A 23993-nucleotide genomic window follows, 5' to 3' on the forward strand; every position below is an offset into this window, starting at 1 on the left:
ATGCTCAGATGATGCCATGTTGCTTTGCGAATGGGTTTTCCCTTTTCTGGACTTTGACCTGGCCCAGCCCTGTATACCAGTTTCATTGTTATGGCCTCTTTAATTTCATGTCTACATTCTTATGGTTTCTTACGGTTCTGGAAGACTCGAGATACTTATAATGGATATCTTAGCAAATGAAACTGGCATTGAGAACTGCCCTTCATTGTTCGTCGACATACTGCTAGACTCTAGGCCGTCTGAGCGCCCGATGCAGCTGCTTTAGTAGCAGAGGCCTTGCTTCCCTTCAAAGCAGGAAAATCAAAAGCCTCGCTGCTGACCACAGTACCAGCGGTCCGGGGCACAGCACCGGAGCCAGGGCTCCACCACAACGCACCAACCCAGGGCTGCACATTCCAGCCCACAGAGAGCGTCACGTTCTTGCGCTCCGCCAGCTTCCCTGTAATGTCACTAATCTGGTACTTAGCCCGTTGGTTGCTCAAACGGAGCACGCCCGGCGCGGGAGTCTCCTTCTTTGAGGCCGAGGTTTTCTTCGAGGCGGAAGTGCTTCGCTTCTGGTTCTTGCGGGCCGTGGAGGACGATTTGGCCGGGAAAAAGCGCTGGAGCAGGGCATTGAACGAGTAAGGCGATTCTGGGGCGGAGATAATAGTATCCCAGATGATGGACTCAGAGTTGGGAAGAAGAGAGGACTTCTTGTCGGAGGACGAGTACGAAGCGTAGACGTAGACGAAGACTTGTTTTGTGTTCCAATTGAAGAGCGAGGAGAGGTCTGAGAGGTCGAGATTTAGCTCAGGAATCGCGAGCGAAGATTATCAGATACGTACCAGCATTCAGATCGAACCTGATCTGGGCATACTCTTCCTTCTTGGTTGAATAGTAATTTGGCCGACCCTTGATTCTACAAATTAGAAAAGCCATTAGCAAACAACATCCGGATGAATTCAACTCATCAGCAAACGTACACCTGGACATTTTTCAATGCGACCTCAGCCTTTGCATCATGCGCAGGATACAGCAGCACCGACAGCGCAGCGACTCCAGCAACAAACAAGGCGACGGTGGTGAAGAAGCCAAAGACGCCCTGCGCTCTGTTCAGGGACGAGTGCATCTCGCTTATTTACACTGATACTCCAGTGTGATGAGCTGTCTTTAGTCTAACGACTGGTTAACGGAGAACAACAATGTAAATACTGCTAAGCCGCATAGAAGCAATGAACAGGAGAGCCAGCGTCCCCGATGATGCTTGAAGCCACATGGGCCTTTTCGATGCGGGCGGTCAATAAACAGTGGCGCAGTTACTCGCACTAGCAGTGTCTTATCGATAAGCGGTGGGTCTCCTCTTTCTATCGGGGGATTCCCCTCACTGAATCCACGAGAATAGAGATGAGATCATGAGGCTATGAATCTGGATTCTAGAGATCATCTGTCAAGAAGCCTCCTGCAGCGGAAGCCAGTCAACCGTTACAATTCCTCAAGCCGCGCCTTCTTCCCGAGACGTATCCCGGAAAAGTTTCCATTCCTCAGCACATCCTACCAGCTACCTCACCAGCAACTAGTGTATGGAGTAACGAAGTACGATTGAATACACACCAGACAACCCAATATGGGCGACCACGTCCTCTTTTTCTACGGTGAGCTGTCTATCCACGACCACTCATTCTGCACGTACGCAAAAGATAAACATTGCTCGCCTGACGCCTCTCACCTACCCCAACCAGTCCTTCCAGCACACCAACCCAACTACGTAAACCACCAAATACACAGACGCATACTAACAAACGCAACTCAGGAACCCTAATGGCCCCGCAAATCCTCCACAGAGTTATCCACGGCCGCCCGGACCCGGAACCCTGGCAAAAGGGCATGCTCTCGTTCAAGCCCGCCATCCTGCACGGCTACCGCCGGCACCGCGTCCGCGGAGCCGACTACCCCGGCATCGTGCCTTGCCCGAACGATATCAAGGATAAAGATTCGACAGGAGAATCGGGCAGCGCGTCCGTACTGGGGACTGTCGTCTCGGGGCTGACGGACGGGGACGTGCACCGGCTGGACGTTTTCGAGGGGTCGGAGTATGTTAAGGAGAGGGTGAGGGTGCGGGTGCTGGCGGAGTCGTTGAGTGTGGGTGGGCGGCAGGAGGCGAGCATTGCGAAGAACCCGGATCGGCACTTGAAGGATGTGCTTGATGCGGCTGGGGCGGAGTTTGCGGATGAGAGGGAGGAGGTGGAGGCCTTGACGTATGTTTATGTGGCTGGACAGGATCGATTGGAGGATGCAGAGTGGGATTTCGAGGCCTTTAAGAGGGATAAAATGGCGTGGTGGGTTGATGCGGATGAGAGCGAGTGGTGACTTGGGTCTGAGATGGACGATCCTGAACCCAAATGCCGAAGTATTCAGATATATCATACTATAGAGAACAGCCAGCATACAACCTAGATCTTCTTCGTTCCGGAAATCTATATCTAAGACAGCCTGAATGAATACATGCCAGATTTATGATGGCAAAAGTGAGATCATACGTATGCAACTAAGTGCTCGAATCGAAAATAACAACATAACTCATATGCAATGCTTGGTATCTCATGCATTCCGCAAAACAAATGACCTTCCCTGCCGTAATCCGAAACACCAAACAAGAGAGAAAATCGTCTATGTGTGCTTTCAAAGTGAGATAGAGCCGCGCGTCCTCTCAAGTCTGCTCAAACCCTTTTCTTGAGCGACCTCGGGCTCTTTCGAACACCATCCGGCTTGTCTGTTGACAACCCCGGCGGAGGCGTCCCAAGGACTTGAATCTCAACAATGCTGCCATCCGCTGATTGATGAGGTATCTGTATTCGCTCTGCGTCTTCATCGACAGGTTTTGGACCCTGAGGCCGAAATGGCGCTTGTCCGCTTTGAGAGTCTTCGACGTGAAGGAGACAATGCGACGTGACATCCTCCGGTTGCACTTGTTCTTGACTGTCGGGGACCTCGACAACCTCCTTGCGAGTAGTGCTCCCTGATGCACTTGCTGCCAACGTTTGAGGCGTTGATCTTTTCGCTTGCGCCTTACTATCTGGCGTACCATCTCTGGACGAGCTCCTAGTCACGGACCGCGACTCCCCTAGTTTTGCCTTCTGAGCAGGCTCTAAACCGGACTTCTCGAGTGGTGGATTTCTGCTTGGCGACTTCTCGGATCGCGTTGCCGATGCATCCTCCATATTCTCAGCTGCAAGATCAGTCTTTCCTTCAGAATGTCCAAGGAGATAAGATATTGGCTGTCGGTCCGCCATGGTAGCCCTTTCAGCCGCCTTCTCGCGACTCAATTGTTCTTGTTCATCATACAATTCGTCAAGAAACTTCCGCAATCGAGAACGAAGAAGCCCTGACCTTAGAAGAGGCCAATCGTCCTCCACCCTCATATCTCTTCGGAGCAATTTCGTTACAAATGTGTCCGGATCCTGTACGAATTTCTCCACATATGCGAGCAGATAGAGGCCACAATCCGAGTAGTTGGGCTGCAATGGGATTTCTTGAGCTTTCATCCCCTTGATCAGGGTTGTGTCAATCTCGACCCCACGTTTGGATTGGGCCTCTTCACGGAGATAGTTGCGCAGGACGCTGATGGTGGGAGAGCGTGACAGGTTTAGTGAGTCAAACGTGATGACCGTCGGCTGCCATACTTCATATCTCGGACCCTGGCGCTTTTTCTTTGGCTTCCGTGACTTTTGACTTCCTGAGACCGAGGATTGGCGGGCATCTTGAGAATTGACCTGCGTGGAGGGCTCCGTATCTCTTGGAGGACTCGAGAGCTTTGCGGGAGAGGATACGGGGTTCTCCTCTTTTTCTGGCCACTCTTCGTCAGAAGGAGGTACTTCCAGCTCCCCCCTCTCCTTCATCTCCTTTCGATCCAACAAGCTCATGGCAGCCAACGACTCCCTTGCCAATTCCTCCTTTTCCGGATTTGGTACAGAGCGAGCGCCAGTTTCGGCCCCTCCGCTGTCGGAAGGCATGCTCCCAACGGCCTGCGGCGTGTTTGGATTCTCCGAATCGTCACGCTTTGGTAGCGCTGAAGGCTCTGTGTCTCCTTCCGCATGTTCATCAATCACCACTTCGTCCTTCACAATGCCCGGAAGTTTCGGTAGATTGCATATAATCGCAACATACCAATGCGCTGCTTCATTGATAGGAACCACGATATAATCGTAACTGAATATGTCGACGTTCCTCGTCCATTTTTGAACGCCTTCGTAATTGATGCCTTGCTTACCTCTAGGCAGGTTCGTAAGTGTTGCAAAGAAGTACGAATTGAAGAAGTAGACTCTTTTTGAGACTTCCTTGTTGTTTCGTTCCAGATGATCCTCCAAGAAGCGTATGTAGAAGCCGATCAGGTTGTCGTTCAAGAACTCGTTATCTCGCAGTCGTTCAAGATCTTGACCGTTAACTTCAGCCTTCTTCTTGCCGAAACGCGGGTATACAAGTGGCCTATCAAGTCCATTAATCCTGCAAAGCAATGATTGGAGTGAATAGTGTTCAACAGACCTCTGCCACTTTCGGGAAATCTTTTCGCATTGCTGTTGAGGCGAGTTTTCCTCTTCATCATCGCTGCGACGCCAGGTTAGCAACATTCTTTCTAGAAGCTAGCTCATACTCACGAAACCACTGTTGCCGGCAGCATACGACGCGTCGTGGACCTTGTTGCACGACTGGAAGCTGTGGCCTCTCCTGTGTACTTCTTGACTGGTATCTCCACCGCCTCTTCAGTACCCGCTTTAACAGAGGTTGCTTTCATCGTTTCATCGGAAGCTGTCTCTCGGGACTTTTGCGCAAGTCCAGAACTTGAGGACGAGTCTCTTGGGCCGGATTGCGAAACTACGTTAGGTTTGAGGTCGTTTTGCAATGAGGCTGAAAGCTTTGGCCGTTTGGATACTTCAACTGTGGTCTCGGAACCTTGTTCGGGAGCCCTCTCAGTGCATGATCGCTTGATACCGTTCAGATACCTTCCTGAAGTTTTCGTATTTTCGTTTTTTTTGAAGGCATCATCCATCCATTTACTAATTTGGTGAGCATGGATTAACAGCTTCAGTGGGAGAAATACGTACCCATCCTTTTCCACGACTTTAGCCCCACTGGCGGCGAGCAATGCGTAAAGGTCCTCCTTGGCTTCAGGGGATGTGAGATCTATATCCACCAATTGATCACCGGTACCTTCTCTGAGAGCGAGCCTAACTTTACAGCTTGGCGAGGTCCCTCGAAAGATCTTGAAAACTTTGTTGAAGGGTATCTGAAACGAATTCGCGGGGTCGGGCCCGGCCATTTTGATTGTCTCATTGATTGGATCAACATGTAGCTCGACAGCCTTGTCGCCCGAGGAAGGTCCTGTGATAGTACCGAATCGAACAGAGGTTGCTTGAAAACACCGGTCGGCACTAGGACGTGTCCCAGATTTGGTAATCTTGCGCTTGAATTTTCCTTGATGCGACGAAGGGACGAAGACAGTCGGTCGGATATCGGCTGGTGAAGACTTTCTTTGGGCCACTTGCTTCCCAGTGTTAATGCCGCCCCTGACGTCTTTCTTACGAAATTCGCGGGAAAGGTCCTGGGCGGGCTGCACCGTCGCCGCCCCTTGCAGCTCATCTGGACTTTCTCGCGACTCTGAGTCTCTTCGTTCATTCGTCGGATGACCGTGAAGGGACGGACTCCCGGACCTATCGGGTCGCCGTGGCTTTTGGATCTCAACACTCTGAAGAACTTCATGCTTCACACTCGGTGTTGAAAAGCGCCTTTCCCTGGCAGCATTTTCAGTGAAGCACTGCTCGAGTTCGTCCTCCGGGGAAAAGCGATGGCGAAATCTCTTGGCCCCTAATTTGGGGCTAACTTGCGACCTCGTAGCTCTCATATTCTTCTCAACCTGTCGAAATTCATCAACTGCGTTGCGGTTGGATCGCTTTGACTTATGAGCTTTGAGTGACTGTTGGCTTGATCCGGGCGACAGACGTGCGGTGTTTCCAATGACCGAGGACGACCCAGTGACGGAATGTCCTGTTTCATTATCATCGGAAAGGTCGATGAAACTTTCGGTTGGAGAGCCCTGAATATCTCGACGCCGGCGCTTTACAGGTCTCTCTGAAAGGTCATGCTCTAGAAGCGTTTGCGGACGAGGTATATTGACCCCAGATAATGTCTGATATCCCCCGCGGTTTCCCTGCATTCCCCGTGCGCGTACCGGTCCGCTCTCTCGAGCTTTGGAAGAGAGCTTGTCCACTGGTTTCAAGACACCCTTGACATTCTATTAATACTCAACGTCAGTCCAGTCCTAAGAGAATGGACGCATTTCGAGAGCACCATACCTGCAAAGGGTTCCTTTTCTTAGATGTCTCTCCCGGGAATTTCTTGAATGTCTCCCCAGGTACTATCGCTACTCCATTCGGACTTGGACTAGAAGAGAGTCCCAAGAACGTCAGCTCCCAGCCGCACAAATATTCCGAACATATAACGGCTTCTTGTGACGTACCGTGTAGAATAGGAAGGGAATAATCTCTGCTCGTCCTGGCGCAAAATTGCGCGATCCCGTCGCATCGACGCATCTTGTGTAGACCTGTATCCTTCGTATAAGCGTTGTCTAGTCCGTATCCGAATGACGAGGTTATATTTACAGACGACTCATCCCTAAACGTAATCGAGGAATGGTCTGACGTAGTAGTAAACGTACAGGTCGAGTTTCTGAGGAAGGTCGAAATCTTTCGGCATAGCGATGGAGATTCTAAAGCATAATATCCAGTAAGTCTCGTTTACGTCGCTGCAAAAGCAGAATGAAAAGGATCATGTCCAAAGCGTATCATGATTATTCAATGTATACGCGAGAGGGGATAGGAGAAAAAATTGGAACAATTGAAAGGGCATAATTCCAACTCACATCGCGGGCCTGAATAGGTGGTTCAATCCCGGATTGAATGACAGGCGCAAAAGACCCTAGACGAGGAGCATCGCTTACGCCGGACACCTGAGTCCGTTGTAGCTCATCAGAGGTGGCATCTGATGGCGGAGCGGGGATGTGATTCTGACGATTTGAGCGGCGACTGGGAGAAATCAGCGGAGCCAGAAACTCGGATATTGTCCCAAAAAGTGGCATGTAAAGACAGCAGGGTTCATCAAAGTTGCAGATGATCTACCATACTCCGAATTTCATGAGGAGCGGGCAAGAAATAATAAGTTCGGAAGCAAGAGGACATTATTGGAAGAGACCAGTATCATATCTTGCATGGATAACAAGAAAGGCGGTCGGCCGGTTATTTTCTGCCCTGCGGGTAAAAAAAAAGAAAAGAAACAGCACGCGGAAGCTCAGTGATTCCGCATCGTCATCGGGTGGAGATCATTTGAGCAAACAGACCAGGACTACGTATCCTACACGTGAAAAATAGCCTCTGACTTAGGCTATCCAAGCATGATCTCATAGAATCCATGGTAGGCTAGTAGTGTACGGAAGCTTCGTGTGAAAGTATGATTTTACATTTTGCGCTTGATCCAGCGCTGTCCTTTGACCTGCATCACATCTCGTATTGCCCAAAAGAAAAGAGAAAAAAGAAACCATGGGAGCCTCGAGATGAGAAAGAAGAAGAAACACAAGTCGAGAAATGAGAAAGCAACCAGAAAGTCAGACGCAATGATTCGCCCCAATGCCCCGAGCCCAGAAACGTCCCAATGTTTTCGTCTTCCTTACTATACAGGACCATTCTATGAGAATCAAACCATGTAAATCAAGACGCCGCCGCTTTTCCTTTATCTCCCATGGACTCGTCATTCACTGTAGGTCTTCGTCGGTCCCCTGCGAGGTGGTGGTGATGATGGCCCGCGTTTCCGGCCGCCTTCTCCTGGCGAGCCTGGTCAATTGCGGAGCGCTGAGCAATACTGTCGTCGTGGCTCTTCCATACAATGTTGGTGTCGGCAGGGAAGGCAAGAAGCCGCTTGATCGTCTCCCTGCGCAGAGTGAGTGCCACGGGCCTTGCCAACCAAGAGTGAAATATGATAACTTACCTGATCTTGATGTTACGCCCACCGTCAATCCGAGTCCAGACACTCAACACATCCTCTCCGCTCCTTACACTGAGAACAGCGCCACAGACCTCATCGCTAGCCTCCGCGAACTGGTCACCAATCATGGCCAACAAAAGATCCTCCCAATACCGGTCAGCAACTCCCTTCTTCAGCCGAACAATCCACTTTCCACCCTTCTTGTTGGCATCGTCCTCCCATACAGGACGGATGCCTTTCTTGAAAATGTGATAGTCAGAGACGGTGGGGAGGAGCGATGGGCGCTTGAGATGTGTGTATATCGACCAGAAACTCTCGACCGAGGATATAGACGCAAGGGGAATGGTTGACTTCTCATAGTCAGAGTACTTGGGTGTCGGGGGACGGTACCAGATCACCCACGTAGACTTCAGAGCATGCTCCTTCGGGCCAGTCAAAGAGGAGGCTGAAGCCTTGGCCTTGACTTCCGTTGCCGAATCCTGCTCCGAAGCCGTCTCTCGCTTCTCCCCCAGCGCTTTGGACGAATTCAGGTCTGACGCATTGGTGCCAGGCGTCTTGGGAGTACCAAAGGACGCGAATGCGCCCGAACCCAAGCCGAATGCGGAGGATGCGTTCGTGGAAGGAGAAGACACGCCACCCGAGAGGGGGGATAATGCATTGAAGGGATTCGATCGACCGCCGTGCGAGCTATCCGGGCCGAAACGCTTTGATGTGTGACCGCGGGGAAGATCGACTTTCGCGCCACCGTCCTTTCCGTCGGTTCCTGTCATGGACAGAGACAATTTGGCGGAACTGAAAGACACACGACACAGGTTAGTCTTGCGCCTAACGGTATACCTTGCAAATGATGAAAATCTTGGACATACTTGGCCCTGCGAGTCCACAAGTTTGCATTATCCATGGCGCTAGGTAATTAGACCGTCGAAAAGCAAACGGTCATCAGGGAGAGAAAAAGGCGCGGCAGGCGGATGCGAGGAGAAGCTGCTATCGCAGGGCGAAACCAGGACAAGCGGAAAAAAGAGTCGGCAATACCAAGTCCTCAAAAAAAAGCAGGAAACGGCCGGAGATCTGAAAAACAAGAGAAAGCTAATGGGCGAGAGCGATGCTAGGTAAAATAGACAAACAGAAATAGTAAAAAAAAATTCGTGATCGTGATCGTTAACGAGGTGTGAGTATGTGTAAGTGTGCGAGATTGTGGGTGTGAGGGGAGAAGAGGTAATGCGGGTTTACTGTAAGGTAGGTAATAGGTCAAGTAGGGCCAAGTTCGATGGAATACTACTAGTAGTAGAGCAATAGCAGAGCGAAGGTAGGGTATAGATGCCTAGATGGTAGTGGTAAGGGTAGTGGTGGTGCTGGTGGTTGTTGTAAGTATGTAGTAAGTAGGTATAGAGTCTTAAGAAGATGCAAGACCTAGAAAGCAGAATCATCACCATTCAAGGAACTCAAGGACCGTCCGCCAGTTATTGGCCTTTCACGTTTCCTTCGAGCTCTGCCGCTCCCCTCCTCTGGCATCCAGCCAATCACCATCCGTCCCGCCCTTCTCCGCCCGCACCATCGTTTTTCCTGCTTTTTTTTCCCCTTCTTAAAAGAAAATCCTCTCTTTTTCTCCCTCTTCTTTTCTTCTTCTTTAACAAAACCCAAGACCACCGACTCAAATCATCGCTGGCTGCGTATCGTTCTACCGCTTCCACTGCTCTGGCGATTCCGATGAGTGCGTCGAGATGAATCCTCTACAGGATCCCCGCGTCTAAAACCATCATCACGAGGGCTTTCCAGCTACCCATGATGCGGTGATGACCTGATCGACGGGACATTCCACCCTCTAGAATACCCATTTATTTACTTTGATCCAATATGATTTGGTTCCAATTTTGCAGCAGCTATACACCTTCTTGAATTTACTCTGTGGTAACAAATAACGATTCATGTTCGTTTGTAGAGCCGGTGCGTGTGTTCCTTTTCGTCCTCCGTCGTGGGCCACGTTGGCTTTTCCTGTTTGTGTCCTCCTTGCATGCATGACGAAGCACTCGTACTCTGGTAATCCGAGGTGCTCAACCGCCTCTACCCTGCTGTAATGGCCTGGCTGGTTGAGCGTGAGGTTCAATGGCAAAGTCTGACTGTCGCAAGACGCCAAAACACTTCATGACTGCCTTTTGTTTCTTCATTTCTCTGTTGCTGACAATGGCTTCACGTAGTAAGTAAGTTCTGTCCTCCATTTTTCTGGATTCTCTTGGAGCTTCAATGCTCTAATTATATGACTCGTCCCTCTTAACATCTTGCAACACGACGGAGCAGGTTGTCCGTCTGTCATCCGCTGCTGTCATCTACCGGGAAAAGAGTATGATTATCTTTCAATGTCTTTTCGAACAACTTGGATCGAATCGAAGCTAAGTCTATACATTTGCCTGTCACACAGGCTCTCAATTCTCAATTCGTAATAGAAGGATATCTTAGCTAGATCGAATCAGTAGATCCTGCTCATGCCACCCATTGAACCACAAACTTAGAGTACTTTCTCTCGCTTCCTCTTCCATTCAGACAGAGCAGGCAAGATTCAGAGCAGGATGTTTGCTCGTAATATGAAGACGAAAGTCTCATCAACACCTGATGCCTGTGGCGAGTCAGGCAGTGGATTATGTAGTGCCACTTATGTGGTGTCGCAACGACAAAGACAATTCCATGATGAGTATGGAGCATATATGCGGCGCAGAAGAGCACAAAGCATGAATCTACTGTTCAGTAGGCTGGGCCGAGGGCTGTGGGTTCTCCTCCACGTCTTGCCTGACGCGCTTCGTCTCCCTTTCGCTTTGCGGAGCCGACAAAGCGGCTTTCCTTTTCTCTTTATCTTTTTGATACTCTGCGCGACGAGCTTCCTTGTCCTTCTCCTTGCGCAGTGCTTTGGACTCAAATTCATGCCAGTCGCCCTCGATATTTTCCAACCTGCAACTGTTAGTCATAGTCCATCTGAGAGAGATACTTAGCAGACTTACTCGATAGCTTGTTGCGGAGCTGGCTCCTCTGACACAAAATAGGAGTGCGTCAGTACTTCCTCAGCTGAGGGTCGCTTTGTAGGATCGTATCGGAAGATCTGAGAAACTAGGTCCAAAGCCGCTGGTGATAGTACTTCGCGGTATACGTCTTCAAAGACTCGCTTCTTGCGCTCCGTCGGCCGCATGAGCTCAAACCAGGGCATCTCCACGAGGTCAGGCCATTCAGCTCGCGTAGGCGTTCCAAGAGAGGCATAGAGCTTTTCAAGCTGACTGATTTCGCCCCCTTCTCCGGGAAAGACAGCCTTCTTTGTAAACAATTCGACAAACACACAGCCCGCGCTCCAAACGTCCACGGCAGGACCATATCTGGTCTCTCCGAGAAGAAGCTCCGGTGGCCGATACCAGATCGTGATCACACGGTTGGTGTAATCCAGTTGGCGGCTCTTAGAGAAAAACCGCGCCAATCCGAAATCTGCGAACTTCAACAAGCCCCTATTGCTGATGAGGATATTTGCTGCCTTGATGTCGCGGTGCAGAACGCCCCGGTGGTGGAGGTAGTTCAAGCCGTCAAACATTTGCTTGGCGAGATCCTTCTTGTGAGCAGCGGTGAGGGTGAAGGTCGGGTGATTAATGAGACCTGTGAGATCGTGCGAAAGGTATTCGAAGACCATAAAACACTCATTCCTCTCGACCATAACTTCGAGTAAACTGACCACATTATGGTTGCGAAGGTGCTGCAGGAGCTTGATTTCTCGGACAGCCGTAACAGGGAACCCGTCTTTCTCGCCTTCCATACGTATCTTTTTGAGAGCCACCTTCCTTTGGGTATAGACGTGTATTGCTTTAAAGACTTTTCCGTAGGTGCCAGCACCAATGACGGACTCGTTCCCTGGCTTTCGGTAATAAACGGAATCGGACTTTGCGTACTCTTCTGGGAGAGTAGGCCGAGGCTTTGGCCGGGTTAATACTCGGGGTTGCTTCACGCCCGGAGAACGTTCCCGAGGACCGCGAGGTGGACGAGGGTCCTGCCGACGATCATCTTTCCTGCCTTCGTGTCGCTGGTCAAAGCGGCGATCTTCTTTTCGGTTGTCGCGAATATCTCTAGGCTCACGGAAATCACGCGGCTCTCGTCGAAAATCTCTCCGGTCGCGTCTCCCTCTGTCCCGGTCACGATTTCGGTGCCGATCCCGGTCTCTGTCTCGATCGCGGCGGTCAAAGCGTGGTTCAGGTTTGAATCGCGGCGGTGGGCCAAGAGGCACTCTGCTACGAGGAGGCTCAGCAACACGAGGTGGAGGTTCTCGAGCCTGCATCCTCTGTGCCAGATCTGGAACTGGCTTGGGGGCAGGGGCAGGAGTGGTTTTAGCTTTGAAGGCGAAGCTAAACTTGCCGCCTTTATTCGGCGTGGCGTTGGTGTCGGACGGTTGTGTAGGTCGAGACATCTTCTGAAAATCCCCATCCTCGGAACATGGTTTTGACCCTTGATCCACGCCTTGTAGATCTCTGTTCGGAGACCCGAAAGCTTGGTCTCTGTCTCCCTCCCCTGTGAAGCTCTGCTCTCTTGCCGGGAGAGGCGCAGGACTTTGTGAGGGTTCCGCATGAGTGGTATGAGGGCTGAGAGAGCCGCCGCCGCCGCGAGCACTCCACTGGAAACTGTTAAAACGGCCTCGCCCGGACGGCCCAGTATTGTAGGATGAGTGACCAGAGCCAGAAAATCGCCGGTCGCGGCCATGATTTTGGAAGTTTCCACGGTAACCTGAATGCCCACCACGGTAGGAAGGACCCGAATACGATTGAGGGTGATTGGCTGGACCAGTCGGCGGAGCTTGACCCTGATTGTACTGGTCTTGCGAGCCGCCCTGTGAAGGATAATTGTTTTGACGATATGGAGATGAATGTGAAGACCTGTTCGCAGCGTAGAGTTAGCCTCGCACTAATGTTGACGTGTTTCTGATTTAGTAAAGAAGAAAGCTCACCCTTGCGGCCTCTGATAAGGAGATTGCCCAGTCAGACCCCCACGTCCTCCAGGGTGAGGTGACGTAGATTGAGGGGATCCCTGATAGGAATTACTTGATGGGCCGTACTTTGGTGAGGTGGAGTATTGACTCGTATCCGCCTGTGGTCGTGAGGCGTGAGAGCGCTGGTTATTATTGGCATTCAATGCCCGCTCTCCATGGAAAGGGAACGTTTCACGCGCATTGGGATCTCCGTCTGCAGGGACGCCGGTAATTTCAGCATCGAAGCTGGGAACTGGTCGAGGGGGCGATGGAGATCTGAAGGAACTGTTCATCGCAGACTGGATTGGCCTAGGATTCATTGTTGCGTCAATCCTGGAGCTGCGACGCGAGGTCGCAGAAAATCTCGAACCAGCTGAGTTAATGGAATGGCGAGAAGGCGATCGATGACGATACTCTTGGTCGATGTCGTCTGCAGGGTCCGGGCTGTTAAATCGCTCACGGCGGTTCCTCGGTGACCTGGGACCACGTGGAGGGGACTTGAAGCCCTTGAAGCGATCCGATTCCTTCCTACGCCGGTCTCTTCCTCTTCTAGGAGACCTTCGACGCGCCCTGCCACGCCCCGGAAATCGCCCACGTTTTTTATGAGGGTAGCCCCGATCGAATTCGTCAAACTGCTCCGAGGCTGGATGGTGATGGCTAGGGTCTTGTTGAGGTGAGTTGGATCTCACTGGCGACGGACTCTGCGTTCTCTTTCGCTTGAATGGAGGAGGTGCAGATGGAGAGTTGTCCCTTCGATAATCTCTTCCGGTCGGTCTCTCGCCTTCCAAAGGCTGAGGCTCGACAAATTGGTGATGATCTTGATTCTGGCGTTGTCTGGGCTCAGAGTACGGCAGACCGGATGAACCACGCGGAGAGTTGTTATTGGGAGAGAATTCACGATATGAATGAGGTCCTCCAAGCTCTGATTGGGGATGAGCACGCGAAGGTGGCGGCGACCGTAACGGGGGAATAGGCCCGTTCCCTTTGGACCGGCGACGACGCTCCCTGTCGCGGAATCTGTCCCTCCCTCTATCACGGTTCGACCCTCGAGGCCTCTGCCTTCCTCTGTCCCTCTGATCTCTGGTCTCAAATGGGGCGCTCCACTGGTCTCTCAACAGCGGACTGTTACGGGACCCAGCCATGAAAACTTCTTGAGGTGCATCTGGTTTTAAAAACTAGTTATAGTATGAAATAAAGGCAGTTGGCACGGGATGAACCCGCCGACTGGAGAACGGATGAATTAGCGTGTAAGTGTGATCGTAGGATATTCCGGTGGAGCCTTGTCCTTCGTCTAGTCAATTCGGAGCGTGTGTCGGCCGCGTTCACTTTTGGTAAGTCTTGTCGGGCGGGAAAGAAACATGAATGGAAAATGCGGAGGGTGGTTTTTCCGAGGTGGGAAGGGCCCTAGTTGGGAGTATATCACTGTGAGTAGTGCGCAGTGACAAAAAAAGGACAGAAAAAAAAGTAAGGGAACATGAGAACGCAAGCTTCTCAGTCAAAGGTAAGGATTAGCGGGGAAAGCCTGGGTGGAAAATCCCCTGAGAGAAGACGCACCTGGGGATTTCGCTCAAACAGAAAAAGGCCACACCTCAAAATTATGTGACTTGTGAACAGTAACTGCCACGCCGACCAGTGACGGTACTGAGTCTACTAGTTGTTCATCTATGCGGTAAGGCGTTGCGTGGGAAGTCGTTCGAGCCATCATGTGTACGCCTGACATAGCACGAGTGCACTTGACGAGTCGACAAGCTAATACTCCGCTCTTCCCACAGTTGAGCTTCCACTGCCATGTTTGCCTGACACACTGTCGGATCTACTACGAATGTTGCTCGATGAACCCTGGCTTCAAGCAGAGGGTGATGGAAGACCGAGTCACCATAAGTACAATGCTGCTCCCACGGGTTTGCTCACTCAGCTTGGCCAGCATCGAACACTGTCCTTCAATGAAGAAGCGCCCAATTATGCCTCGAGTTTGGCCGGTACCATCGGCTAGAAATGGCAGAGCCTGGAGATCGTTGACGCCCTGTTTTTCTCACTCTTTGCTCTTTCCGTGTCTTATCTCTCCCTTAACCAACCTCAGGAAATGTGATGCCCGAGCTGATGCTCGTGCGTCATTCTTTCCCAGATGGTCAGCTTTCAGATTCTTCCCGTGCCTGGCTCAGGAGCCTCTTGCCTGCGAAAGACATCTTTCGTTGCTCCAATGGTTGGGAAAAAGCCCCTATCTACGGCAAGCAAAAGACAAGCAACGGACAGCGTGACCAGGGAGACGCTCAAGGACGTTTAGGACTAATCCCGTCAACGACGTCTGAGTGCAAGACCATGACCCTCCCTGGTTTTGTTAGTACTTGATCATCAGCCTAAGCTGCAATGGAACCCTCAAATAAAGTCGGTTCTAATCCGCTGCCACCTGTATGCGCTCAGTGGACGAGACATCTTCAGCTGTGCCCAGAAGGGATCGCCTGTCCGGAACTTCTTATCGATCCACAAAATGGGTACATCAGCAGAGTGATACTTGGTCTTTGCTGTTGATATCTACCCATGAACGACAAAAACACACAAACAAGTCGACATATGACCTAGATCATCCGTCTTTTACTGCGAATATTCGCATGTTGGTGAACTTCAGGCGAAGCTGGTAAACCAGAATTTGACTGATAAAGGTACAGTGGAAGCTCAGTATACTTAGCCGAGTTCCTTGTCACTCCGTGAGAGACTGTCTGTGCACTTGATCTGTGGGCTAGTCTTTGTACTAGCAGTCCTCACATCTTGAATGCAATCATGTGAGAAGCATACCTGGTGAATGATCACTGAAACAAACGTGGGTTTCTGGAATGCGTGATAGAGCGATAAAATCAAAAATGAGAACACGGTTTTCCGTAGAAAGTTCACAGTCCTCCCAGGCAGCGTCGTTGCAATTCAACGTCTTGGTACGTGGTGTTGATGTGCGGAACAACGGACATGGTGGGCTGGGTCACGGTAGTGCCGAGGACTGCCCGGCTGGCGATCAACGACCATCCCAAATGTGACAAGCATCAGAAAAAGATACAGTGGTATTCTCCCCTCCTGATCCGAATTCTATCTTATGGTGGTATGTCATATCTTGGAACCTATTGGCAAGTATACGAGACGATGGTTGATGGTGTCCGTTGGGAGAAGGTCAAGTTGTGGCTTCCAATTCCTGTTCAGACTTGCGGAGACAAGAAAAGCCGCTCCGGCGGCACGTGATTTGACCTGGCCCCCTCCAACAGCTGTTGACGGAGAATGGTCGAGTACTTTTCATTTTAACAGGTCTAGGTAAATTCGTACAAAAGATGAATCTTACATGGTGCTATTTAGAAGTGTCGAGTACTACTTACATCGTCCGCTTTGAAAGAGCGCTACCATATCTACACTAACAGAAACCGCCGGAATCACCACAAAGCTGCCCCGATTCCCCCAATCTTAAGTCATCATCTACATGTCTTGAACGTAACAGGCCTTGTTGTACCTCAGTCATGCAGTCGTTCAGTCATTAAGTCATTTCACGTTCACGACCTGCATCCAAGGCAAGTTCTCAAACTCCTTCATGATCTCCTCATGCCACCTGTATGGTGAAGCAACCTCCTTGGGCTCAAGCTCATCGGATAGAATAATGTCCACATACATACGCTGCATGTCAAGGTTCCGGTCCTTGATCTCTCTCAAAACAAGCTCGTCTGGTCGCTGAATTTTGACATTTCTTGCCATTCGGCCGTATCCTTCCCACTGTAGGGAACCGACCTCATTGGGTGGCACGCCGAAAACAAACAAACCCGCTTCATGTGTCCGGGGAATATACTGCCAGCGCACGTATGCCTTGAGTGTCTCGTAATGCGTAGTCAACGCGCTGTCCCTGAGTACATCCCACAGCAGAGTCAAGCTGGGCTGGGCCATGAGCAGGCGTCTCATGCTACCTTGCTTCTTTCTCGCGCGGCTGTCCGTGAAGAGCATATCCAGCTGCACGATGAAATAAGCTGCGAGGAATAGGTCGCTGTCAGTCCACAGTGTCTTCTTTCTGATTGTCCAGGTCCGACGTCTGTTGTCCGGAATGTCCATCAAGAACCAGAGCTTCTTCACAATTGTGGCACATCTGTTGGGTAGTTTCCAGCCCTTGTCAGCCATGCGCTCCATGATGTCCTTGACGATTGCCTCGCGGTACAGGACCATCTTCAACCACCGGACTGAGGGTATGATGTACGTTGCATCGTTCAATTTCAGGCCGGGTGGCGCCGACCAGCGATCACAAAGTCGATTATAGCAAAGGAACGGAAATGTGCACAGTGATTCGGGCGCTTTCTGTGCCGCCTTACGCATGACGATTATTGCCAGAACGCTCCTCACAAATTGATGGACACGCTTGCAGCTAAGATGCAGATTGACCACATCCTCTATTTCAAGATGATCAAAAACCAAAAAAGCCATAGACGGATGGCAAATGAGGGACTTGAGCATGTTGTAATTATCACGCCTGCTGCTTTTGCTTTCGTTGCGAGTATGATGTGCGGCGTTGTTTGAGCTCTGCGCTGCGGCAGTCGGTAGGGCCGAAGATTGTCTAGTGTCTGTGCCATTCGATGCAGATCTATGCCCGCCGTTGGGAGGCTGAGGCGCAGTATGCGGTTGGGGAAGCAGACGCCTGTGTCCGGTTGCCTCGAGTACGGTCTTCCGAATGCCAGTATGGTCAACTTGATTTGCAAGGACCTCCTCAGGCTCAGGAGACTCGGTTTTGATTTGGGGTGTTTTGCGCGACGGACGAAGAGACCCAGCAGTCTTCTCAAGATTTCCATTATGTCTCGCTGGCATATTATTTGCTGGCATGTTCATATTTCTTTCCGCTATAGTCCTGGCGGGTAGAAAATATGGGCCTTGAGGCTGCTGCCCATTGGGCTGCATAGCCGCTGGTAAGACCACTCGGTTCTCAGCAGCCAGGTTTGCATCTAAACCAGCCATTGCTGCTGCGTTAGGATGATCTCTGTTCAAGGGTCGTTGAACATGAAATTGGCCAGCTTCCTGTGGCATCATAGGCCCATTAGGAGGACAATGGCACTGGGGTGCTCTAGCGGTTTGAGCAGGAATACCAGGAGCAACGGCAGGATAAGGAACCCCAGGTGCAGCCGTAGGTGCCGGGACATTGGGCATGTTCTGCTGAACAGGCAACATCGGAAATGGGTGAAACACGCCGTTGAATGTCGCGGGAGGTATGACAGGAGCATAAACACCTTGGTTCGTTATCTGCACCAGCGGTGGGACGGCCTGACGTCCATGCTGCGGTGGTCCTCTCATCATGATAATGTCTCGGGGCGCCACACCTGCAAGGATCTGCTGTCTGATCAGATATGCCTGCAGCGCCTCCTGGCCCGTCAAAGCAACTCGCTGTGCTGCGGCTGGGTTACCGTTCCAATAGGGGCCCGCTTGCATTGCCGGCACGGCAGCACTCGCCGGTTGCTGTGGAACATTTTGGGGAATCTGTATCCTACCACCTGCCTGCGCCAATGCCGTGTTCTGACGAGGACGAGGATTGGCATTCGCGGGCACACCCCGGTTGTTCTGCATTTGGTAGCTACCCTGATCGTTTTGTGTCTGCATGTTTGTGTTTGAGGGCTGCCTCGGGCCTGCTGCGCGCTCTCCATACCCCCTGGAGAGGAGGATTAGAGCTTCGCCGGCCTCCAACTCATCAGGAGTGCGTTCAGGCCTGGTAGGTGCTTTGGACTGTTTGCGGTCCGCTAAATTATACCTTGTTGTTAGCGGCAATCCTTTCCCTATTCCATGAGCACTTGGAGTCAACTCACTCTGAATAGTTCGTGCCATTGGTGTCTACTCGCAAACACTCGGGTGCGAAGGGAAAGACAGACGCGTTGTTGGTAAATGAGCACTGTCTACAGGAAATGCCGAGAAAGAGACTGACTTGAAGGAAATGTTTGTTAGGAGATACAAAGGATGGGTAAAGGCGCGTCAAGAGAAGAGCGATAAACAAGAAAGAGAAGTAAACAAAGGACTCGAGATCATCGTGTAGTGAATTTGACATGCGTGTTGAAAGTGAATATCCAAAACACCACCACCTGACTAAGACCAGCGGTCCAAAACAATGCATGAGCCCTCACTGCTGCGTCACCACAGTAGAAGATGGCAGATCTGCGTTGACATTCACCTTTCCAACTGAAGGTAGTTAGGGCACAAAATGGGCCATGGACAGTTTCAGCGTGTTAGTTATCAATTCAAGAAGATGCGTATTCATAACGATTTTGCATGACCTTATAGTATGCTGAATATGTAGAAGGCAAAGTCAGTTTCTGAACTTGCAAAGTGATTGTAGTGTTGAATCAATCAAACACGTCAGCCAAGTGACAAGGTCCGAGTCCGACATCCAGGATATGGTATATAGGACGCCTAGAGTTAGTGAGAACCTGTATTTCCGTCCTCTATCTGTTCTGTCCTGTCACCAATCTCCGATCCTCCAGCTCTGCGTGGATAAATAAACCAAAATTCGTACGATGCCTCGAAGCTCCGGACCAACAAGAGACGAAGAGAAAACTATACATAGTATTTGCATATGCAAAGATGAAGAGAGTCTTTTGTGTATAATAAGAAAAAACAGAACTCCTTGTTCGCGACATCATCCAGAAAACAAGATGCCAACACCCGACGACCTGTTGAAAGGTAACCACCATAACTCCTTATGCAAATCGTAAATGTCATCCACTGTTAAAACGGGGTAACAAATCTTAAAACCCAGATATTCTGGGTCAGTCTGTGCGTCACTTTCTATTGAGGAGCGTCAAGAACTCTTCCCGGGTCTTCGCGCTGGACCGCATGCAACCAAGCATACAGCTGGTTGTCGTGGTGCTGCTGGTTTTCTGTACACCACGCATCACCATACAAAGGTGAGAAGATTCCATGACGACACCAACGCCGCGGGGTTTCAGAACCTCCGAAATAGCGAGGGCAACTTGCTTGGTGAGACGTTCTTGCACCTGAAGTCTTCGGGAGAACATCTCCGCCAGTCGCGCTAGCTTAGAAAGACCAAGCACCCGACGGTCAGGGATGTATCCAATATGCATCTGTATCCCAAGGAATTTCATCAGTGGACATATTCGAAAATCACGGATGACATTCTTACCTTTCCAGTAAAAGGTACCATGTGATGTTCGCAGAGGGAAAACACCTCAATATCCTTGACAATGACCAGCTCATCGTGGTCCTCATGGAAAACTGCTCCATTGACAAGATCCCTGACATTTTCTTCGTAGCCTTTGGTGAAGTAGAGCATAGCCTTGGCATATCTCTCGGGGGTCTCCCGCAGACCTTCTCTCTCCGGGTCCTCTCCAATGCATTCAAATATGGTTCTTACAGCACCTGCAAGTTTCTGAATGCGCTCTTCAGTTTGCTCAGGAGTAGATTCCAATCGTGCTCTCGTGCCGGGGCCTATCCACAGAGTCAATTAGCACATAGTCAATTAGACAGTAATCCAAGAGCCAAGACCACGGCAGTGACTTACAAGGCCAACTCAACCCGTCAAAGTCAATTGGAGGATTCGAAGTGTACGGGCTAGATGGTCGACTGGCACTTGCCGGGGGGGTTAAAGCACCGCCCTCATCTCTGGGGTCTCGCGGGGGATCGCTCAAGGTAGGCCTGGATGAACAGGATCAGCTTTGTTTCTTTTTGATCAACAAGAGCTGATCTACCTGGCAACGCCCGAATTCCGAACAGGTCCATTATAGGTATCGGCGGCATCACTGACATGATGAGTTTCTGTTTCCGGCAAGTTGAACTCAGCGGGGATGCGAGGAGCAAAAGAGGAGCGGATGGATGAGTTTAGACTCTCGCGCTCACGAGCGTCACGACCGCCAGTGGTATTGGAAGGGTGAAGAGGAGAGCTACCATTCAAAAGGTGAGGTGGAATAGCAGACTTAGGCTTTGGGCCTGGAGGAGGAGATCCGGAGCTCATGGCTGATCCTGGAGGTAATCGAAGATACAAAAGCGGAGGGGCGATTGGGAGGGTGAGATTTGTACTGGCAAAGAGGATCGGCCGGACGGCGCCTTGATCACAGAGTCAATCAGATGAGTAACCGAATCGAGCACTCGGAACAGGAACAATAAAGGACCTCCTAGATTGAACAAACAAGCAGCGAGAGAATAATAATCATCGTTTATTGCGAGGAGAAGTAGAGGGGGCAAAAGTTCAGTTCAACGGAGGTCGGCGTTTTGAATTAGTAGGCCGTTAGCTAGTAATTCTTCTTTTCGGAGGACCTGGACCCCTCCGAAAGTCGTCCAACGCCGATCTGATTTCATTGGCGTCTCTCACCGCCTGGGTCAGGAGACAAAATGATTGGTGCATAAACAACCGTTGGAGAGATAACTGCAGGCGGGGTGTTGGCTAGTCCCAGTTTAGCGTATGTTCAGGTTAAATTAGTGGCCTGAGGCCATTTGCCTCCTGCGCTGATTACTTTGATTATACCACTCAATTAGTCAATTGCTCATAGAATTAGTTGAGTCATCGCCTATGACATGCAATGACGGTCATTGTATTGCCTCCAATTAAGCCTTGAATGAGGAACAATGCCAGTTGGAAACGAAACATCAAGTTCTGTCGTGAAATTAATTCAACCATATACATATATGACATGCATCTGCCATGCATGGTTGCAGTAGCCTCGGCATTCCCTGGTGCATGTATTCAGGTATATGACGGCAATTATTGTTATCTTCAACAATGAGAAGTCAGATATACTAGAAGTGTATGGATATCAGGTTGAGGGGAATGAGTGTCCGACTTTTACGGTTTGGCCTGACCTGCGCACAGTTGGTTCGCAATGGATATCTAGAGAGGCACGATCGAGTCATATAACAATTCTATATTTCTTCCACCATAGACGATCGAATAGTTGCTGAGTTACGAGGAAGAGAATGACACCTTGGAATTTTCCTGACAAGGCTAGCAGATAAGGCCAGTCTAAAATTCGATTGTTCCCCTGATTGTTTTCGCTACAATTTCAATCATCGAAAGGAAACGTACCGGATACAGTCAGGTTTTCTTTCTTTCCTGAACGTCTTCACACTTGATATTTTAACAATTGCACTAATATGCGTAGATATGCTGTATACTGTAGACAATGTAATTGACTAGACTGCACCGTACAGGTATCAATATTCTGGAGATCATCAAGGTTCCAGCTCCTCGGTTGGCACATCCTCCAAATCCTTGCCAACAATCGCATCGGCGACCTTCCATACTTGGAGTAGATTGTCCTCGGCAGCAGAGCAAAGAACCCACGGATCGTTCAGATTCCAGCTGAAGTCAGAAATGCGGTTGGTATGCCCGCCGTGCTGGAAGAGACTGCACAGGAAATTAGTATCGAATAGACGAACAACAGAAGGATGCTAGATTGACATACAGCTCTGGTGGGCCGTCTTGGGCATCTTCAGGAGTCTGTTCCTCGCCTGCCCTACTGAGATCCCAGAAAGCGATCTTACGGTCATAGCTCGCGCTGGCCAGAACAGCTTCTTCGAAAGGATGCCATGAGATTGAAGTAACCGAGTCAGTGTGGCTTTCCAACGAGTGCAGTTTAGTTTTCAAGTTTCGCAGATCCCAAAGACCTATCGTCTTATCGGCAGACCCGGTTGCTAGAACGGTCTCGGCGGCGGGATTGAAAGCAATGGCATTGATGGCGTCGCGGTGTTGACCCTCTGCAGATGCAGCTGCACGAGTTGTCTCTGATTCTCGAATGTCGAGAATCTGAAGAGTGATGTCGTCGGATACAGTGCCAATAAGAGACGAGTGAAGAGGATGATACTGAACGTCGTTGACGATGGACGAATGGTGAGTGTAAGTTCTGGAAGGCTTCAGTAACTTGTTGCCCTTTGAATATGTCGTCAAATCCCTGTGCCAAATGATCAGATACCAGTGCAAGCAGAGCGAATACAACTTTCTTACCAGATTCGGACTGTCTTGTCCTCGCTACCGGTAATAAGTTGTCCCGCAGTATGCGGACTCCAGCTGAGACCGAACCCTTCTTTCGTATGGCCGATGAGCTCCATCTGAGGGTTGACTTGGCCCGTTGGCAGACTCGGGTGTTTCGAGCGATCCCAGACCATGACCCTGCCGTCTGTGCACATGGTAGCGATAATGTTGGGGTTCTGTGGCTGATACCGGGCCTTATTGACTTCACCCTTGTGATCAATCTTCTGCACAATGTTGAACTTGATTTCCATGGGCGCCTTCTTAGAGCTGCCGCCATACCCTCCGATTTCCCCGCGCTCCTCATCATAGTCGTCCGGATTGGGAGCAGATGGATTGGGGAGTTGGACATGAGCAATTTGCAAATAATTTTGCGCATCGCTAGAAGTGTGTGTGCCGATCAGTAGGCGATGAGTAGAATACGGTTTATCCGGGACCCTGAAAACGAGTCAGTTTATTGTTGCGCGCGAAGCAGTGAACGATGTACATACTCTTGCTTATCGGGAAGCCATTGTGTTGTGAGTGTGGGCCATTCTAGTGCTGTGCTGAGGATCATGTCATAAAGAAAAGGTGCGTTCTTCTTCCATGTCTTGTATTCTGATCAAGATCCGCATTAGTCACAACGAAAGTGACGCCAGTCAACGAGGTCGATCTAGAATACCTTCATTGATAATCTTCTCCTCTGTACGCTCTTCTTCCTGCTCCTCATGCTCCTCAACAACAGCTGTGACGAAACATGTCAGTTATTATCGCACAAAGAGAGGTAATTCGGAGGTTATACCGTCGTCGTAGGGCTCCATGATGTCCTGTTGGTGCACGGAATACCTCTGAAATCCAAATAGACTAATTTGGCCTGCGCAAGAACGAATATCAGGGTAATTGGCAAGGTATAGGAGCTTCAATGGGGTTGGAGTAGAGCTTTGACTTGTGCATCGAGCTCTCTCACTTGAGAAACGCGACCTTCCCGTCGGCAGCGCGTTAATTGGCGCCGTAATCTACCATTCCACTTTAGGACTAGCGGCTTGGCGGAAT

General features: G+C 50.4%; 8 protein-coding genes across 8 annotated transcripts, besides 2 other annotated features; 1 reads left to right on the forward strand and 7 right to left on the reverse strand.

The window, feature by feature from the left end:
• Positions 1 to 230: 230 nt before the first annotated feature.
• Positions 231 to 1108, reverse strand: NFIA_038910 (signal peptidase complex subunit SPC3; the record flags this gene model as incomplete). Its single annotated transcript, XM_001266211.1, has 3 exons — positions 231 to 769; positions 825 to 898; positions 963 to 1108. 3 exons carry the CDS (start codon positions 1106 to 1108, stop codon positions 231 to 233), a joined length of 759 nt encoding a protein of 252 aa, XP_001266212.1.
• A 495-nt stretch (positions 1109 to 1603) lies between these two features.
• On the forward strand, positions 1604 to 2346 carry NFIA_038920 (gamma-glutamylcyclotransferase family protein; the record flags this gene model as incomplete). The annotated part of the gene is made up of 2 exons (XM_001266212.1): positions 1604 to 1631; positions 1790 to 2346. 2 exons carry the CDS (start codon positions 1604 to 1606, stop codon positions 2344 to 2346), a joined length of 585 nt encoding a protein of 194 aa, XP_001266213.1.
• Positions 2347 to 2696: 350 nt separating this feature from the next.
• NFIA_038930 (putative Ulp1 protease) lies at positions 2697 to 6726 on the reverse strand (the record flags this gene model as incomplete). The annotated part of the gene is made up of 6 exons (XM_001266213.1): positions 2697 to 4461; positions 4519 to 4581; positions 4632 to 5030; positions 5079 to 6265; positions 6491 to 6581; positions 6689 to 6726. 6 exons carry the CDS (start codon positions 6724 to 6726, stop codon positions 2697 to 2699), a joined length of 3543 nt encoding a protein of 1180 aa, XP_001266214.1.
• Positions 6727 to 7733: 1007 nt separating this feature from the next.
• NFIA_038940 (eukaryotic translation initiation factor 4E) lies at positions 7734 to 8908 on the reverse strand (the record flags this gene model as incomplete). Its single annotated transcript, XM_001266214.1, has 3 exons — positions 7734 to 7953; positions 8011 to 8799; positions 8874 to 8908. The coding sequence occupies 3 exons, from the start codon at positions 8906 to 8908 to the stop codon at positions 7734 to 7736; spliced, it is 1044 nt and encodes a 347-aa protein (XP_001266215.1).
• Positions 8909 to 9331: 423 nt separating this feature from the next.
• Positions 9332 to 9373: a microsatellite.
• A 1363-nt stretch (positions 9374 to 10736) lies between these two features.
• On the reverse strand, positions 10737 to 14133 carry NFIA_038950 (putative protein kinase; the record flags this gene model as incomplete). The annotated part of the gene is made up of 3 exons (XM_001266215.1): positions 10737 to 10947; positions 10998 to 12899; positions 12971 to 14133. The coding sequence occupies 3 exons, from the start codon at positions 14131 to 14133 to the stop codon at positions 10737 to 10739; spliced, it is 3276 nt and encodes a 1091-aa protein (XP_001266216.1).
• Positions 14134 to 16507: 2374 nt separating this feature from the next.
• NFIA_038960 (uncharacterized protein) lies at positions 16508 to 18814 on the reverse strand (the record flags this gene model as incomplete). Its single annotated transcript, XM_001266216.1, has 1 exon — positions 16508 to 18814. One exon carries the CDS (start codon positions 18812 to 18814, stop codon positions 16508 to 16510), a length of 2307 nt encoding a protein of 768 aa, XP_001266217.1.
• Positions 18815 to 19761: 947 nt separating this feature from the next.
• On the reverse strand, positions 19762 to 20951 carry NFIA_038970 (GTP cyclohydrolase I; the record flags this gene model as incomplete). The annotated part of the gene is made up of 4 exons (XM_001266217.1): positions 19762 to 20064; positions 20124 to 20428; positions 20502 to 20635; positions 20689 to 20951. 4 exons carry the CDS (start codon positions 20949 to 20951, stop codon positions 19762 to 19764), a joined length of 1005 nt encoding a protein of 334 aa, XP_001266218.1.
• Positions 20434 to 20466: a microsatellite.
• A 1214-nt stretch (positions 20952 to 22165) lies between the features above and the next one.
• Positions 22166 to 23761, reverse strand: NFIA_038980 (WD repeat RBAP46/RBAP48/MSI1 family protein; the record flags this gene model as incomplete). The annotated part of the gene is made up of 6 exons (XM_001266218.1): positions 22166 to 22340; positions 22399 to 22884; positions 22938 to 23399; positions 23453 to 23558; positions 23623 to 23685; positions 23743 to 23761. 6 exons carry the CDS (start codon positions 23759 to 23761, stop codon positions 22166 to 22168), a joined length of 1311 nt encoding a protein of 436 aa, XP_001266219.1.
• Positions 23762 to 23993: the final 232 nt, after the last annotated feature.

Source organism: Aspergillus fischeri, genomic scaffold (assembly GCF_000149645.3).
Source record: "Aspergillus fischeri NRRL 181 1099437636247 genomic scaffold, whole genome shotgun sequence".
Classification (NCBI taxonomy): Eukaryota; Fungi; Ascomycota; class Eurotiomycetes; order Eurotiales; family Aspergillaceae; genus Aspergillus; species Aspergillus fischeri.